The 17362-nt window shown below is 43.0% G+C and overlaps 1 protein-coding gene across 7 annotated transcripts; it reads right to left on the bottom strand.

Annotated features, from left to right (window-relative positions):
- Nucleotides 1-3629: 3629 nt before the first annotated feature.
- On the bottom strand, nucleotides 3630-17154 carry ANKRD34B (ankyrin repeat domain 34B). 7 transcript variants are annotated; one of them, XM_049707752.1, is made up of 5 exons: nucleotides 16761-17098; nucleotides 15664-15784; nucleotides 13717-13800; nucleotides 11071-11151; nucleotides 3630-5735 (listed from the first exon to the last, which is right to left on the bottom strand). In XM_049707752.1, exon 5 carries the CDS (start codon nucleotides 5711-5713, stop codon nucleotides 4172-4174), a length of 1542 nt encoding a protein of 513 aa, XP_049563709.1. In that variant the 5' UTR covers nucleotides 5714-5735; nucleotides 11071-11151; nucleotides 13717-13800; nucleotides 15664-15784; nucleotides 16761-17098; the 3' UTR covers nucleotides 3630-4171. The 7 variants fall into 7 exon arrangements, 6 of the variants coding, with proteins under 6 accessions (XP_049563709.1, XP_049563711.1, XP_049563707.1 ...); XM_049707754.1 differs by having other exon boundaries at nucleotides 13717-13797; XM_049707750.1 differs by having other exon boundaries at nucleotides 11071-13800.
- Nucleotides 17155-17362: the final 208 nt, after the last annotated feature.

Raw genomic sequence — 17362 nt, 5'->3', positions numbered from 1 at the left:
CTATCGAACTACCAAGGACATTTGTCACAGAACTAGAACAAAAAATTTCACAATTTGTATGGCAACACAAAAGACCCCAAATAGCCAAAGCAATATTGAGAATGAAAAATGGAGCTGGAGGAATCAGGCTCCTGGACTTCAGACTATACTACAAAGCTACAGTAATCAAGACAGTATGGTACTGGCACAAAAACAGAAATATAGATCAATGGAACAGGATAGAAAGCCCAGAGATAAACCCATGCACATATGGTCACCTTATCTTTGATAAAGGAGGCAAGAATATACAATGGAGAAAAGACAGCCTCCTCAATAAGTGGTGCTGGGAAAACTGGACAGCGACATGTAAAAGAATGAAATTAGAACACTCCCTAACACCATACACAAAAATAAACTCAAACTGGATTAAAGACCTAAATGTAAGGCCGGACACTATAAAACTCTTAGAGGAAAACATAGGCAGAACACTCTATGACATAAATCACAGCAAGATCCTTGTTGACCTCCTAGAAAGATGGAAATAAAACCAAAAATAAACAAATGGGACCTAATGAAACTTAAAAGCTTTTGCACAGCAAAGGAAACCATAAACAAGACAAAAAAACAACCCTCAGAATGGGACAAAATATTTGCAAATGAAGCAACAGACAAAGGTTTAATCTCCAAAATATACAAGCATCTCATGCAGCTCAATATCAAAAAAACAACCCAATCCAAAAATGGGCAGAAGACCTGAATAGACGTTTCTCCAAAGAAGATAAACAGATCGTCAACAAACACATGAAAGGATGCTCAACATCACTAATCATTAGAGAAATGCAAATCAAAACTACAATGAGATATCATCTCACACCGGTCAGAATGGCCATCATCAAAAAATCTGCAAACAATAAATGTTGGAGAGGGTGTGGAGAAAAGGGAACCCTCTTGCACTGTTGGTGGGAATGTAAATTGATACAGCCACTATGGAGAATGGTATGCAAGTTCCTTAAAAATCGAAAAATAGAACTACCGTATGACCTAGCAATCCCACTGCTGGGCATATACCCTGAGAAAACCATAATTCAAAAAGAGACATGTACCACAATGTTCACTGCAGCACTATTTACAATAGCCAGGACATGGAAGCAACCTAAGTGTCCACTGATGAATGGATAAAGAACATGTGGCACATATATACAATGGAATATTACTCAGCCATAAAAAGAAATGAAATTGAACTATTTGTAGTGAGGTGGATGGACCTAGAGTCTGTCATATGGAGTGAAGTTAACTCAGAAAGAGAAAAACAAATACCATATGCTAACATATATATGGAATCTAAAGTAAACAATTGGCTCTGATGAACCTAGGGACAGGATAGGAATAAAGATGCATACGTAGAAAATGGACTTGAGGACACAGGGAGGGAGAAGGGTAAGCTGGGACAAAGTGAGAGAGTAGCATTGACATATATACACTACCAAATGTAAAACAGAGAGCTAGTGGGAAGCAGCTGCAGATTACAGGGAGATCAGCTCCGTGCTTTGTGACCGCCTAGAGGGGTGGGATCGGGACAGTGGGAGGAAGGTGCAAGAGGGAGGGGATATGGGGATATATGTGTATGTATAGCTGATTCACTTTGTTATACAGCAGAAATTAACACAACATTGTAAAGCAATTACACTCCAATAAAGATGTTTAAAAAAATGTAATTTCAATCATTAGTTTTCAACTTGTCCCAATGAATCTAGAATTGTTAATAAGTAAAGCCTGTCTCAAACAACCTTCAAAATTGAAAAGACTTTAAAGATTCTTTAATAAAAAGAATCTCTTTTGTTAAATCTCTGATCAACATCTATCCTCAGCCTATTTCCAAAAGTGGTTCTTATCTTCCTAGGATAGACTTTTACATAGATGGACAGCTCTAGTAGGTAAAAGAGTTGAAATATTTCTGTAACTTCAAATTTCTGGTTCTAGTTTTTCTTAATCTGGAGGATTCAGACTAAGTCAGTCATCAGTCCTTTTAGTACTTAAAGTCAGCTGTCTAATCTCAACTGAGTCCCACAGGATGACTTTACAACTAGGCTCAAACAACCACAGCCCCTAAAATGTTCCTAGGATTGACACAAGACTAAAAATTCTTCCAAATATGGCCAACAAAGTTTTAATCCTATTAAATATTCTTTTCATGTTGGGATGAGAATAGCAACAAATGTTATTCTTTCTTAGTTTTCTATTTACTCAAAGTAACATATGTGGCACAATTTCTCTTCAGATTATGTTGAAATATTTATCATTAGTATTTGAGGTAAGTAAAAATCACTGATACCCCAAATGGCATTTAAATCTTTAATGATACCATTTTGTTTATGAACTAATCTAGCTACATATTCTTCCAAACTGTACCCTTACAATGTAAAGCCAAGAACTTTTCTCAATATTAAAACTTGCAAAAAGGGTTAAGGTTACCTATAAACATCAGGTACAATTCTAAGTTCTGAATCAAAAAATACTTCTAGTGCAATTAATATTAATGTTTTTCAAAACATTAAATGGAAAACTTACAGTTACTTTTTCAAATAAAAGCCACAAGAAATTAAATAATTACTATGTACATAACAACTTGCTTATATCAAATTGTGAAGAAAAGCATCATGCCAGTTGCTAGGATCTCAAATTAATACACTCAGGTTTTGTACAGTTTGATTTATTCTTTGTTGTAAAACTGCTAGATTGAAATAAGGTCTCTCTATAAACACTATGCTTTGAAATCATATAGATAATATAGTCATTTTGTAATATTTTATGGTTCTAGCATGGTATTCATTTACTTTGTTAGAAGTTATTCACAGGTCCTAAATACTAGATGATTGGAATGTCACACAAGGAAATTATCCTAATTATTCTAATATATAAATGTCTAATAATTATATATCGAAAAAAAGATATTGTTTAATATTGACCGAGTATTTAATACATTTTGTAATTAAATTTCTACTGGCTTTCTTAATTTTAGCTAACCTAAGATAATCTAATAATCAGTTTTTCATTTTTACAACCAAAGCAAGCATTTAGTTTCTATTTATGATAAATCCCAAACTTTTTTTTTTGGTTGTCTTTAAAAAGACAAGAACACTTTGATAATAAGAAAATGAGAAATGCTTTTTAAATTTTGTATTATCTTGTTATTGGGAACCTATGAATAAGCTTCAAAAAACAATAACAGGAATTAAAGGATATGGAGAAGGAAGAATTCCATAAATAACATTAAAAAACAAAGAAAAGCAAAAAACAGCACAGAAACACTTGACACAGATTATTACTAGCTTATAAAACTCGGATCTGCCATTTTTGACACTTATTAAGCTGACAACACATATAGCTGCCTCATCTACTATAATGGTTGACCTTTTAAAATGTTAATTAGGGCTTCCCTGGTGGCGCAGTGGTTGAGAGTCCCCCTGCCGATGCAGGGGACACGGGTTCGTGCACCGGTCCGGGAAGATCCCACATGCCGCGGAGCGGCTGGGCCCATGAGCCATGGCCGCTGAGCCTGCGTGTCCAGAGCCTGTGCTCCGCAACGGGAGAGGCCACAACAGTGAGAGGCCCGCGTACAGCAAAAAAAAAAAAAAAAAAAAAAAAAAAAGTTAATTAGATTGTCACCTACCTGCAGTCAACATTTTTCAAGAATTAGTTCATTCTTTCTTTGTAGCTTAGGCTTATTGATCATAGAACACTTTATAGCTGTTTATGTTTTCTTTTATGCTGTTGGCATCATGGAAAATTACAATCATGAAATGCTTTTTAAAAATTGATTTGAACACAATGTTTCCTAATAAAATATTTGGCAAATCTGAAATTTTTTAAGTTATCACCAACATATGTGACCTTCTTTCTTTGCTTATTTTTGTTTAAATTAAAAACTTGGACCACATGAAGGCTGTTAAATATTGAAGGTTTTGAAAAAAATAGTTTTAATTTTGTTTGAGAGAATTCCCTTAGCAAAAGCTATCTATTATTTGTATATCCACAGTGCCTAATATGATGATACACAGTACATTTTGATACCCCTAACTATTATGGACTAACCACTTAAAAGATTTAAAAGGATGAACGTTTGAATTTTCTTCTCTAGTTCCATATTTCTCTGGTATAGACATGTGAACAAAATGTATTTTCTAGCCGTCTCTTAAAAATTTACTAATTGCTTAATTTGTTCTGTTTGCAATGATTGTCTCCTTAACATTTTTTTACTTTTGAATTCTTTGGGGAAAATAGGAACTGTTGGCGTAAGCATTTTTTGACCACAAGAAAGAAGGCTGGAAATCTTGTTGCTGACATTGATATCTGAGATGGGAGGGTGAGGATTCACATTTAAGGGTGGCAGAAATCCTGGTCTGGTTTGTGTAATGCTGTGATCTAAAGGGAAAGCTCCCGAGCCACGCCTTTCTAAAAGGGCATGATTTCTCCTGCTCAGGGGACCTGGTGGGATATTCTCCAACAATTCTTTGGATCCTGACAACAAAGAAGAAGATGGTGAGAGGATCTTTTTCTTTCCTATAAGTGTTTTGCCATCATCTAAAGTTGCAGGGATGAGACCAGCTGAGAGCTGGGAATCAGAGCTATAGTGATTTGCTCCTGAGTTTCTTTTTAGAACTATACTTCTTAAGGTGGAAGTAAATATTGTCTGGTTAGAGTCTGGGTCCTGGTCAACTGGGATGCCAATGCATTGCTGATTTCCTTCTGAAAACAATGATTGATAATTTATTTCCTCAGATGACATCTTTCTTGAGCTGGCCTGATCAAAGGCTCTTAACAAATGTGCAGTGTCTTTTATATCAATACTTTGGTGCCTAGTGACGAATCGCTTGGAAAGTGCCAGCCCATTGGTTTTGTAGGATAATTCTTCCTCTGGAGTAATATCCTGGAGCTCCTCTTGTAAGGAGGCCACTCTGTTCTGGTGCTTTAATGAGGGGGCACTCTTGATCCAGTGTGGAGCCTGAGGTAGCTTCGGCCCGTTAGGGGCCACGCAAGGCTTCCTCAAGGGGGAGCTTGGGTCCCCCATATCATCACTGCTTCCTGTGGGTTCCAGATCTTTACAGGCAAAAAGTGTCATTTCAGTTTCAGAAGAATGTGATAGTGGCAATGAGGCTGTTTTTAGGTCTATTGCTGAAGGTGTGGCACAGGTGGCTGGGGAATAACACCCATCCATATCCACAGGAGGCATATTTAAGTACTGTTTGGTCGTGTGCCTGCCACAGGGCGATTTTGCTGTCATTATGATAATGACCTCTTTCCCTTTTGCCTTGCAAGCACTAAGTAGGACTTTCAGGGTCTCTCTGTCTTCTGAATTTACAGCATAAACGAGGGCTGAGTAACTAGAGTGGTCTTGCAAGCTGAGGTCAGCCCCACTCTCTAGGAGCAAAGAAACAACTTCAGGACCAGCTTTTTCTAAGCAAGCATGCATCAAAGCAGTTTTCCCAGCTTTGTCCTGTATGTTGGGATCAGCATTGTTTTCTAATAGGTATTTAACCATTTTGGCTTTACTGACGCTCTGGTGATCAACATGTCTGGTCTTACAAGCAATCATTAAAGGTGTTTCCCCTCGGTCATTGCTCTCATTAATGTAGGCGCCGCCTTCCAGCAAGAGTCTTGTAAGGCGAAGCCGGCTCTGATGGACCGCTTTGATCAGGGAATTTTCATCACTGGAAATTTCTATACCTTCATCCATCTTCAAAAGTCAGAATCAATACCTGGTTAGCAAAGAAGATGAAGAACAAAAGATTAGCCTGAATCAATGTCCCAATTTATATTCATGTTGTTATTCACAATTAATGTCTGAAATATGTATAAAGAAGACATAAATAAGATTGTGTTATTAATATAGAGAAAAATTTGGAAAATTTAGAAGAGTAACAACCTTTAGGGAAGCTCGAACTAAAATTTACTTTCCCAAAATCTTCATTGAATAGTTATGACATAACACTAGCCTAGTACTTATCTAAATCCCACATGAATTAAACAATAATCCACTTAGTTTCCACCTGTGAAAAATATTTTTTAAATATTAAAATGCAAATTTAAGCAAAAAAGCCAAAATTCTGTGTCACTGCAACTGAATCAACTAAAATAGAGCATGTTTACGATAGCTTAATACAAAAAACTTCTTAGTATTAATTACTTAAACATGCTTTTCAGTTAAATAATGCAGTTAAGATCTAAATTTTCAATTTGAGGGGCATTTCGATGTTTCTTTTAAAGGATGAAAAATATTTGGACTACAAGATGTTAAAATAACTGATATAATGTCTGGAATTCACACTGAGATAGGAATGGTGAGCATGAGATTATGCAGTTTTCTTGATTCCATTACTTAAATTGTCCACTGACTAGGTTATGGGGTTAGCAACATACTATTGAGTTAAATTTTGACAGTTGCTCCAAAAAAGTTTTCTAGGCTAGAAACAAGTGAAGACATACAGACTTTAAAAACATTTTATTATCATTAGAACTGAAAATTATTTATGTTTCATTTACTTAAATAATTTAGATTCAGGATTTCCCTGGCGGTCCAATGGTTAGGGCTCTGTGCTCTCACTGCTGAGGGCCTGGGTTCAATCCCTGGTCGGGGAACTAATATCCCACAAGTCATGCGGCATGGCCAATAAATAAATAAATACATAAATAAAAATTTAGATTTAAACTTATTCAACAGATAATTTCATTAGGTGGTAAGAATTATGTCTTTATCGAGAGCCAAGGAAATGTTAGTCTTGTAACAGTCCTTAGAGCTGGGGAGAAAAATCAAATAAAAGTTTGTATAACATTTAGATCTATTTCATTGAATTGTGTAGCTTTGAGAAATCAAGAAGTATTATTTACTCTACTCATTTACTTTTAAAATAAAGAATATGGGACACGGATTTCTATTGTATAGTAGAATAGATAAGGGATCCCCAGTCCCCGGGTCATGGACCAGCACCAGTCTGTGCTGTGGCCTGTTAGGAAGCAGGTCGCACAGCAGGAGGTGCGCGGCAGGCAAGCAAGCGAAGCTTCATCTGTGTTTACTGCAGCTCCCCATCGCTCACATTACCGCCTGAGCTCCGCCCCCTGTCAGGTCAGCAGTGGCGTTAGATTCTCATAGGAGTGTGAACCCTACTGTGAACTGTGCATGCGAGGGATCTAGGTTGCATGCTCCTTGTGAGAATCTAATGCCTGATGATCTGAGGTGGAACTGAGGCAGTGATGCTGGCACTGGGGAGCGGCTGCAAATACAGATTATCATTAACAGAGAGGTTTGACTGCACAGAGACCATAATAAATCAATTGCTTGCAGACTCATATCAAAACCCCATCAGTGAGTGGCAAGTGACAATTAGGCTGCATCTGGTGGCAGGCTTTATAGTGGCAAGTGAGTTGATGTACTTCAATTGTACAGCTGCATCTGGTGGCAGGCTTTAAGTCAGAATCTGATACTTATTTTAGTCCATGTGTGGCCCACCCATTATTTTATTTACCACTTCCGTCCGCACCTCTTTCCTGCACTGCACACTTGTCTCACTCAGTTTTGGTAAGCCCGCAAGCTAATCCTAGCCAAATTGAGTAAAAAGCTGGAGAGCTTCTTTGAAGAGGGGAAAAGACACAATGATGAGACAGCAGAAGACTCTTAAGACTGCCAACAAAAAGAAAGCTGCATTTAAAAGAAAATACCAAGAATCCTACTTAAATTACAGGCTCACTGCAACAGGTGATTCACATTCTTCAAGCCCTCTCTGTATAATATGTGGCTGGCTATCCAAGGAAGCCATGAAACCTTCAAAACTGCTTCGCCACATGGAGACCAAGCACCCTGCATTAAAAGACAAGCCTTTGGACTTTTTCAAAAGAAAAAAACGTGAACACAAAGAACAGAAGCAATTATTGAAGGCCACCACTTCATCAAATTTGTCTGCACTGAAAGCATCATTCTTAGTGGTTAACGGCATTGCTAAAGCTAAGAAGCCCTTTACTATTAGTGAAGAGTTGATCCTGCCTGCTGCTAAGGACATTTGTCATGAACTTTTAGGAGAGGCTGCAGTTCAAAAGGTGGCATGTGTTCCTCTTTCGGCCAGCACCATAACTAGATGAACTGATGAAATAGCAGAGGATACTGAGGCACAATTGTTAGGCTTAATGAGTCACTGTAGTATGCAATCCAGGTTGACAAGTCTACCAATGTTGACAACAAGGCAACAATGCTTGTTTTTGTGTGATATATTTTCAGGAGGATGTGCATGATATGTTATGTGCACTTTTTTTGGCCAACCAACACCACAGCTGCAGAACTATTCAACTCTTTGAATGATTGCATATCAGGAAAACTGAATTGGTCATTTTGTGTTGGCATATGTACAGACAGAGCAGCTGCCATGACTGGACGGCTTTCTGGTTTCACTACTCAGGTCAAAGAGGTTGCTTCTGAATGTGAGTCTATGCACTGTGTCATCCCTAGAGAAATGCTGGCTAGCCGAAAAATGTCACCTGAACTTAACAACATTTCACAGGATGTGATTAAAATTATCAACCACATTAAAGTACATGCCCTTAACTCATGTCTGTTCGCACAGCTCTATGAGGAGATGGACGCAGACTACACAAGTCTTTTCTTATACACAGAAGTGAGATAGCTTTCTAAAGGTAGATCACTGGCCAGAGTTTTTGAGTTCTGAGAGCTGCTCCAGAGATTTCTTTTAGAAAAACAGTTACCACTGGCAGCACATTTCAATGACACAGAACGGGTCGCAAAACTTGGTTACTTGGGCTTCCCTAGTGGCACAGTGGTTGGGAATCTGCCTTCCAGTGCAGGGGACACGGGTTCGAGCCATGGTCTGGGAAGATCCCACATGCCGCGGAACAACTAGGCCCGTGAGCCACAACTACTGAGCCTGCGCGTCTGGAGCCTATGCTCCGCAACAAGAGAGGCCGCGACAGTAAGAGGCCCGTGCACCGCAATGAAGAGTGGCCCCCACTTGCCGCAACTAGAGAAAGCCCTCGCACAGAAACGAAGACCCAACACAGCCAAAAATAAATAAAATCTAAAAATTTAAAAAAAAGGTCACTCGTGAAAAAGCTTCACATTAGGTTTTTAATCCAAGCCCTTTAATCATGAGCATGAAAACAAAAAAGCCTCTTACATTAAAGACAGAGAGCAGAATGGAAAAATCAACTTGGAGAAGACAGATATTAGTCCAAAAAATGAAACCTTCAAAAACTCATTATCCTCAAAGGGATAAGAAGATGTTGTAACCATGAAACAGGGATAAGAGTCTATTAAAAAGAATATTCAGAGATCATAAAAATCTCTCAAAAGATAAAAACATGATACAGGTTGCAAAACTCAATAGAGGGGTTGAATAATAACATTGATAAAAATCTCTAACACAGTCAAGCAAAAAGGATAGAGAGAAAAAAAACAAGAAAATTAGGGGACTAGATCAGGAAATCCAAGATCCAACTAATAGAAATTCTTGCAAGAGACAATAGTGGGGGTAGAGAAAGGGGTGAGCAGGAGAGGAAATGATGAATAAGATCAAGAAAATTTTTTAGACATGAGGGACATGAGTTCCCAAATTGAAAGGGCCCAAAGAGACCATAGCACAATGGATGAAGACAGACCCTGACCATGGCACATGGTTGTATTTCCAGAACACTGAGAACAGAGAAGATTTAGGCAATGGAGGAATATTTTTTAAAATCTGAAGGAAAAATGATCCCCAGCTTAGAATTCTCTAGCTAGCCAAACCATCAGTCAAGAATTGGGATACACTCTCAAGAATCTACTGAAGAATATATTCTATCAAGATGAAATGGTGGAACAAGAAAGAAGAAACGAGATCTGGAGATCATCATAGAGGAAAGGCACGGAAAATCCCCAAGAAGATGGTGAGAGGAGATGCCAGGATAATGGATGTGCACAGACATCCTCTCTGAGATCATACTGCCATTTTACCATCTTGTTAACTGAGGACCAAATGCCCAGGTAAGCCTGATCTCAGTTCTTTAAATGACTTGCTTTGTCCTGACCACATCTCTGCTCTCCCCCTCCATACCCTGCTTTCTGGGGCAGCCACTGGCACTCGTTTCAGCCCTACTCAAATGTTCTACTTTGACCTGCTCTGAGATCTGGGGATAAGTCATGGTGAGCTTAGGAGGAGAAAGACTCAAAACCCATTGCTTTTGCATATCCACTATCTGCTCTACACTGCAGCCCGCCAGAAGCCCTATCATGGTAAGCCCCATGTTTCCCAGGACTCACTCATGACCTTGCCCAGAGTGGCTCTTGTAAATGCTCAGGAATGCTGAGCTGTACTCAGATCCAGAGACTGTTCAACTTATGTTCTCCTGAGAACTTTTGCCATATATTGTTAATATTGATCTTCCTTTATTCATCTAATTTTGTGCTTTCTACCCAGTTTTCCAAAAATAAACAATTAATTTACTTAAGGATCACATGCAAGTGGGAAACTCAGAAAACAAAAAAGCCAAGGAACGATTTACACAACAGTCAAGACTAAGTTACCTCTTGGTGAGGGTTAAGGAGAACAATGCAATTTGGGAGGGACACACAGAGGCTTTTAAGGTTCAGGTAATGTTCTGTTCTGTTTCAGGTGTGTATATAGATGTCCGTTTTATTATTATTCTTCAAACAGTATATATTTCATGTACTCGCCTGTATGATATTACTATTCTCTTTTGTAAAGTGGGACAGGTACAGAAAAAGAACATAGCATTTATGTAAGAATGTTTCATAATTAAAATTTATAAAAAGCCATAGTAAGTCTTAGTTTTCACAACATAAATCACTTTTTGTGGTGTTATCAATAGTATTTATGCCTAGACTTTCAAGGAATTTCAGCTAGTCAGCTCCTGATAAGCAGTATTCAAAAGAATATACTTATTCGTTTCCACTTTAGTTTCATTCACGATGTTAAGCAAAGAACAACCACTAGATATATACATCCATAAATATAATAAAAGTTAACACATGAAATATATGATTTTTGTCCCCCGTGCAACATTCTAAAAAAGCTATTCCAGAGCCAGACATACGTGCAACTCAGCAACCTAGGAATTTAGGGTTGGTTGACAGATTTGGTCCCAACTCAGAGGTTTATTCTGAATGCGAAACATCTGCAAAGAGCTCACATGAGACAGTGATCACAAAAGAAACTTTCTTTTAGCATTTTTCATATACAAATAGGTTTAATAAAGCAAAGAGACTTATAGAAATGAACTGGAACATAATATAAAATATAGAACTGCCATTCAAGAAGAGATAACAGTATCAATCATGTAAACGCACCTTTGACCAAAAGTAGCATTTGATAAACAGATATTCAAATGAGAACCAGTTGCCAGATACCAGATTTCAATATTAAACTTTCATATAGCTTCTAGTATGCGGGCCAATGTTCTTTTAAAAAAAAGTCTTAAAAGAATCTTTTGGAAAGACATTCAAACCTTTTCACTTATCCTCACGTAAAGATCTTTCTCCACAGTGCTAAACCTGGCCACTTCCTGCCATAACTTTCCCTCCCACACTTGGCATCAGGAGGTTCTGGGAGAAAAAGGGGGGCTGGCTGCGATGCCTGAGGGGGGCAGTGGCCCCGCCCTGGTCCTGTGGAAAGGGAGGGTGCTATGGGCTCCAGGGCCTCAGGGAAGCTGGGCAGTGACACCACTAGCCAGTGGCAACTAGCGAATATATCTACCGTGAGGCCGTAGGCAGACCTCGCCCCTTAGTACTGCAGGGCTGTCAAGCACAAACAACACAGGCTTACGCTTTGCTCATTATAAAGACTTCTAAGGCCCACTGGATGGCTCACTTTTTAAATTGTTAACATTTAATAGAGCAATTTTGAATTGTTTAAGCATTAAATTTTTCAGAAAAAAACGTTATCAGGTACTTTATCTTCCATGTGTATACATGTTAGGTTTCCTGGTGTCTCATTTTGTAATCGGTACTTTATTGGAATAATCCCCTTGTCTTCATGCCTTCACCCTCTTTCAGTCCATTCTCTTATCTCACCTCATCCATTCGCACATCAAAAATGCCGATATTGAGTTGATTTATTTACTCTTCATAGAGGTAAGCCCCACCTGGGATGAAAACCACCTCTCTAGCCTACAATGATCCTAGTTCAGAAATGTGCCCGCCTTCTGTGTCCTCCTGTGAAACATCCTTACTGGGCACCTAGTGCTAATACTGTATTAACATTCAGTCAGACTCATAATCTAGCTTATAAATGATTCCCCAGTTCAGTTATACCTTCCAAACAGAGAGCAGTTCAACTGGAGAAAGTTTGAAAGTCAGGTAGACCCAGATTTCCATCCTGACTCTCCTAATTACTAGCTGTATGCCTGGTCAAATCTCTCAGCCACTCCGAGTCTTGAGTTCCCCATCTGTGGAAGACAATCATGAAACGTTCGTCCCCTGGGGGCTGGTAATGAAATCAGACAACATCTAGAAAAAGACTTTCCTGTTGTGCCTTCATACTCACGGTGTTCTTCTTTTTAAATTTTTTTTTTTTTTTTTTTTTGCGGTACGCGGGCCTCTCACTGTTGTGGCCTCTCCCACTGCGGAGCACAGGCTCCGGACGCGCAGGCTCAGCGGCCATGGCTCACAGGCCCAGCCACTCCGCGGCATGTGGGATCTTCCCGAACCGGGGCACGAACCCGTGTCCCCTGCATCGGCAGGCGGACTCTCAGCCACTGCGCCACCAGGGAAGCCCTTCTTTTTAAAATTTTTATCTCAGAATTTAGCCATCTTTTATTTTTATCATGTCTCTAATCCACAGACTATTTAAATAACATAAAATATTTAAAATGTTTTTTTAGAATCTGTAAATAATGGTTTGTAAATATAAATGGAACCTAATAAGTGAACTATGGAAAAAGATATCCTTTAAGTGCATTTTCCTTATAATTTCCAAATACAATAATTTCTTCATTATTATAAGATGTTAATTATTAAACAGCTGGATAAATTGCTTTTGATTTTAAAATTAGAATGTCTTTAACTTTGCTTGTAATTCATCATGGCATATTGCTCTACTCTTTTAGTGCCTCTCTCCATCTCCCAAGGCCCCACTAAAATTACAGTTTAGTTTTTTTTTTTAAAAGATATCTATTCTGAAGAACACAGAAAACTGGAAGAGAGATATCAGATGATCAATTTCAAACAAGCTGTGGAGACAGAGGCGGGTGGTGGCGTGGTAAACTGCCTTAGCATAGCAGAGGCTACAACATAAAGCCCCCGGGAGGTGGCCCCCACGAGAAGGAAGCCAGCTTACCCACAGAACTCTGGAAGCTTAGGACATGGAGGTTCCAAACGACACCGAAAGTGGCAATGAGGCACGGGGCTGAACATGACAGGATGGTTGGATAGAACAACCGGACCCCCAGAACTTTACCCCACCCCAAGTAGACAACCACTCTCTTAGGCAAGAAAACAAAGATTCATTCTCTGAACAGATTGATCAGGTAGGCTCCAACCTTGGAAGCCGTGTGCTGAAAACAAGAGAAGACTGGTGAAATTCCCAGCTACCACGGGACTGGAAGGCAGGAAAAAGAAGTAAAAAGCACTGGATCTTAGAATTATGAGCCCTATTAAAAATATCTGTCGATAAATGAAGCAATTCAAGCCATAACTACATTCACCCCTCCAGACACCCACTCCACATGGAAATAGAAAGTTACCTGAAAACATTATTCAAAATTTCATACTTCACATGTCTTTTCTCTCCCTGGATGAGTTTTCTGTCAGCCAGCTGTCAGTTCCTACTAAAGGAAATCAAAGCTATTCAGAGCTACATAAATACCTATAATTTGTTCCACACATCTCTCCCATTTGGAGTCTAGTTTTTTAATTCCTTGTTAAGAAAGACATCCCCACAGTGTTTGTGCAGTTAATCATATTTCACTGATTATGACTCTGCAAAGTGTCTGGAGTGGATTCTGTGCACGGCAATCCAGTGTGGGGTGTGTGTGTGTGTGTGTGTGTGTGTGTGTGTGTGTGTGTGTGTGTGTGTGTGTGTGTGTGTGTGTGTGCAGGAAGCAGTCTACCCTGCAAGGACTGCTGCGGCTGGAAAGGCTGCAGCACTCACCTGGTCTGCCCCATTCTGTGCAGATGAGGTGGCTGAGGAGGGAAAGGTACCCTTTCTCTTACTCACCTGCTTGCCAGGACTTAACTAGATGTTCCTGTGTCCCTTCTCTTATGTCTCCTTGCTTCTTACAAAGTAGGGTTCTGTTTTGAGTACCTAATTTGTGTGGTCTCTAACATGGCAGTGCCACGTGGGCCGAGGTGCTTTCAAAGCTATCTTGGAGATGATAGGCTTGGTGTTTCCCGTGACTTTTTCTCCCCAAGCCACCCCCAGTTTTCCTGTCATTCAGAAAGAAATTTTATTTTCCTCTGAGCCTCTTACTCCACCTCCAGATAGGATGTATGCTCCCTCCCAAAAAGTTACTTATCTGGCCATGGTGGGGCAGGGCAGCAAGGGGGTGGAAATCAACAAATGGGTTTCAAGTTCAAAGTTCAGCCCCTCACCTTTGCCCCAGGATGCCCTGTCTTTGTACTGCCCACAAGGGGACCAGAAGAGGCAGCAGACTGTGTATCAAAGCCTGGGGCTCTGTCTCCTCCCAAGTTACCAGCTCTTGAGAAGCTGTTCCTTTGAGCTTCTGTTTCCTCATTCTTAAAGTGGGGATAATACCTACTTTACTGAAGATGACTGTGAGGATTTTAGAAGATCCTAATATATTTGCCAGCTAGGAATTCAACAATGTCAGGTTCTAAACATATTATCACTAAACGTGAATGCTCTGGGCTAATGGGGTCTGAGAATGGGGGCTAATGTGTCTATACCAACAGGTTCTCCACCTTCTGTGGGCATAAGATCACATGGTGAGTTTGTTAATAAGATTCCAGGCTCCACTCCCAATAGGGGGTACTTCCCGTGCACGCTCGGAAAGAATCTGTGACAAACTCTTCATTCTTCATCCCAGTCCCACCACCTATTAGCTATCAATCCCTGCCTCAGGCTCCCACCAAGCTGTCTCCGTCATCACCTCCAGGCCACCTGATGCTCAACTCTCCCGCACGCGAGTGAAGGGCCTGCCACGCCTAGAGAGGGGCAAAGGGAGCCCACAGGCTCAGAGAAGAGTACAGCCTTGAGTTAGAACAGGTCAGGTACTGGAGGTGTGCTGTCCTACCCTTCCCAGACAGGTCTGAGAAAAGTCCAGAGTTGTAGTGGGCAGCCCAGGCCAGGATGCGGAGGCCAGCTGCACCTGGAACGAGGCAAGCCTGCCCGCCACAAGCAAAATAGATGTCTTCTCCCCATGCAAGGAAAGGGTCAGAGCCAGAACAAAAGATGCAGCTGAGACTGTCCCAGGAAACATAGTGACTTGCCAGGAAAAGTGTTCTTGGCACCAGCTTGAAAGAAATATTTAGAAACTGCCCAAGAGGGAGGAGTAGCTAGTGAGGTTTGCTGTCTTTCCTACAAGTACCCAAAAGGGCTGGTTACTTCTAGTTACTTCAGCTGTCCCCCAGGGCCCTGGGGCTGGGCCCTGGGGGGGAGCTGCACTCCCACATGTCTCTGAGACACACACCCCCTTCCCAGCGCACACACATAAAGACACGCCAACCTATACCTCGAAGTCTCAGGGAACCAAGGTGATGGGATTTCTAACCTGCTGAGGATTCTGGCAGCGTCTTCACAGTCCTCGCTGGCTCAGCTTTTCCTGAGAGCGGGGAGGTAGCGAGCCCGAGGCGCTGTCGGAGAAGGGCAAAGGAAGGTGACTGGGGCGACAACATCGGGACACCGATGGGGGCGGGGTGCGCGTTTCGTCGCCTCGTCTCGGAGCCAAGGCACAGCTGGAGGGCTGAGGCGATCGCCATCCACGAGAAGGGGTTCTGCCCAGAGCCGCTGCGGAGCGGTCCCCACACCTCCCGCCCGGAGGACACGGCCCTCTTTTGGGAAATAGCACGCCCGATGGGAGCAGCCATTGCCCTCATGCTGGGGCAGGCGCGCCTCTGGACCCCAGTTCTCCGACAAGAGTACTGAGGTCCTGGTGCCAAAGCTCTGCGCCCCCAACAGCTCCGGGGACCCGGCTGCCCGCACCTGTGTGGCTCGCACTTGTGGAGACAGTGGCTGCAAACGGCTCCGTAGCCCCCTCTGGCCCGCCCCCCGCGCTCAGTGTGCACCTGCCGCCGCCAGGCGGCCGGAGACACCTGCGGAGACACGTCCAAGTCCGCCCCTCCGACCCGCACGCTCTTGCGGCCAAGCGCGCGCCGCTCCCGCTGCGGCGCGGACCCGCGCCCGCGAGGCCCCTGCCCCGGATCGTCTCAGACATCCCGCGGCCGCCGGCTACCCTCATCACGTCCCCAGCGCTGCAAGGCCGAGAAGAAGGCGAAACCCGCATGCCGGCGGGGTCCAAGACCGCGCCGCCGCAAAGCCCGAGCCAAGAACCGGCGGGGATTGCGGGAGGCGCGAGAATGGGCTCCGTGGAGCGCGCCCGGAATGGTGGGTCAGAGTCTCTGGACAGGGCCCTGCACCCCGAAGGCCTTCAGTGGGCGCCAGGTCTCTGCAGAGTCAGGGTGCGCGGGAGGTGCCGGCTCCCAGGGCCTGAGCTTACCGGGCGGGGCGCACGGAGGCCGCTGGGCCCGGGCTGCGCCCTCCTCCCAGCAGCCAACACGCAAACCAAAGTTTCCCTAAGTAGGGCTCGCACAGCCAGGGCCTCACACTGACCTGGGACGCGCTGTCGAGTCGGCGGAGCGCCTCCCGCCTCCCCGGTTTCGCTTGGACCCTCCGTGCCTGTGGCCCCGGGGCGCCGTCCGGGCGGGGATGTGGTCTTCGGCGGCTCGAGTCGCAGATCCCGGTAGGTGCCGCCGTATCCCCACCCCCCACTCGGCGGAGAGATGCGGGCGTCTGAGCCCGAGCGGCGAAGCGTCCTAGCGGGGGCCAGGAGGCGCGCACCTCGCCAGACGCCCGGGCTGCACGGCGTTTCCGTTGGGAGTGACGCGCCGGTTCGCGGCTGTGCTGCAGGTGTGGGCGGCGGCCCCGGGGGCCAAAGTGTGGCCTCTGAAGCCCCGCCTTCTGTCCCCACGAGTATCCGCCCTCCCCCCATTCCCACACCCCACAGGCCACCGCGCTTTGGCCTGAGCGACTTGGCCCAGAGCAAGGGCGGCAGCGTCTTTCCTACAGCAGGGCGTCGGCCACCCCTCTATAACGGCCCTCGGTCCCCCAGCCCATCTACATTCGCATCCCTCCCCCGCAGTTCATATCCACCCGGCTGGTCCTTGTGTCTGTCCCCTGCGGTCTCTCTTTCCCCTCCCCGTCCCTGTACCCTC

Source organism: Orcinus orca, chromosome 3 (genome assembly GCF_937001465.1).
Source record: "Orcinus orca chromosome 3, mOrcOrc1.1, whole genome shotgun sequence".
NCBI lineage: Eukaryota > Metazoa > Chordata > Mammalia > Artiodactyla > Delphinidae > Orcinus > Orcinus orca.
This window is presented reverse-complemented; position numbering and strand designations above follow the sequence as displayed.

Coding starts and splice junctions, on each gene's coding strand:
- ANKRD34B (XM_049707751.1), bottom strand. CDS start 5,713: ATGGATGAAGGTATAGAAATTTCCAGTGATGAAAATTCCCTGATCAAA.